Here is a 1,449-nt window from a genome sequence, read left to right as displayed (position 1 = left end):
AGCCCACAGGCAAGGCTGGAGTAGATCTTATACGAGACCTTGTGGAAGCTATTGTTCCCGAGGGCCGTATACCAGCAGACTGGGAAGAAAGTTACATCATCAGCATCTACAAAGGAAATGGTGATGCTCTAGATTGGGGCAATTACCGAGGTCTAAAGCTGCTATATCAAACTATGAAAATACTCTGATTAGGCAACATATGCGTATCGACGAGATGCAGTTCGGCTTCATGCCAGGCCGAGGTACAATCGACGCCATCTTCAGCATCCAACAGCTCCAAGAAAAGCACTTAGCCGCGAACATACCCTTTATATGGCTTTTGTCAACCTCGAGAAAGCCTTTGATCGAGTGCCAAGGAATGTAATCTGGTGGGCCATGCGAAAGCTGAATGTTGAGGAATGGCTGGTACGGATGGTACAATCAATGTACTCAGATGCTAGGAGCCGTGTGTGTGTTGGAGACGGATACAGTGACGCTTTCAGAGTGGGAGTAGGTGTACATCAGGGTTCTGTACTGAGCCCGCTACTCTTCATCATCGTCGTGGAAGCCTTGTCAATCGAGTTGCACACTAGCTGCCCATGGGAGCTCTTGTATGCTGACGACCTTGCCATTGTCGACACCTCACTAGAGGTACTAGTTGACAGAATCCCCACCCGGAAGAAAGGCATGGAAGCAAAGGGTCTAAGAGTAAACATGGGAAAGACCAAAGTACATTATGTAATGATTGCTGGATCAAACCTGAACTCCCTGAGAAGATCAGGAAAACACCCTTGTTCGGTATGTCTTAGCGGAACAGAAAGAAACTCTTATCTTCTGCACCAACTGCTCTTGCTGGGTCCACAAGAAATGTGGTGGAATTAAAGGTCCACTCAGACCAGACCCACAATACTTATGTCCACTCTGTATGGGCACAGCAAGACCAACAGACGGTAGGCCAGTAAGCGAGGTTGAGGTCGATGGAGACACACTTGACCTGGTTGCTGACTTCTGCAATTTCAAAGATACCATGTCTTCTGGTGGAGGGTGTGAGCTTGCAGCCATATCGCAGTGCAAGTCAGCCTGCTACAATCAGAGGTTAAGTTTACTCCAGCTGTGTGAGAAGTGTCATGTTCTATGGTTCAGAAAAGTGGCAACATCAGCAAACACTGTCAAGCGCCTTCAACGTAATGACAGAGCCATAAGATGGACCTGCCTGGTCAAGCCTGAAGAAGACATCCACTTTAAGACTCTTCTATCTAGGCTCAAAATAAGAGTTCTCCAATTGGGCAGGCTGAGATGTTTGGACATGTTGAGTGCAACACAAGCTGGATCTCACAGGTCAGATGCATGAACATTGTAGCACAGCGGGGCCAAGGCAGCTTGACCAAAGCTTTCTTGGGACGAACTCATGAAGCGTGATCGTGTAGCCCTGAACATGGACTCTACCAACCCACTGTTTCACTATGTGTG

General features: G+C 47.9%; 1 protein-coding gene across 1 annotated transcript; it reads left to right on the top strand.

The window, feature by feature from the left end:
- Positions 1-312: 312 nt before the first annotated feature.
- On the top strand, positions 313-861 carry LOC125656570 (uncharacterized). Its single transcript, XM_048887172.2, has one exon. The coding sequence runs from the start codon at positions 313-315 to the stop codon at positions 859-861; it is 549 nt and encodes a 182-aa protein (XP_048743129.2).
- The last annotated feature ends 588 nt before the right edge of the window (positions 862-1,449 follow it).

The sequence above is a fragment of the Ostrea edulis genome, chromosome 7, assembly GCF_947568905.1.
Source record: "Ostrea edulis chromosome 7, xbOstEdul1.1, whole genome shotgun sequence".
Taxonomy (NCBI): domain Eukaryota; kingdom Metazoa; phylum Mollusca; class Bivalvia; order Ostreida; family Ostreidae; genus Ostrea; species Ostrea edulis.
Note: the sequence above shows the minus strand (reverse complement) of the source record. Positions and strands in the feature narration are given on the sequence as shown.

What these genes read in the sequence shown, in the direction of transcription:
- LOC125656570 (XM_048887172.2), top strand. Translation starts at nt 313, where the DNA reads ATGGCTTTTGTCAACCTCGAGAAAGCCTTTGATCGAGTGCCAAGGAAT.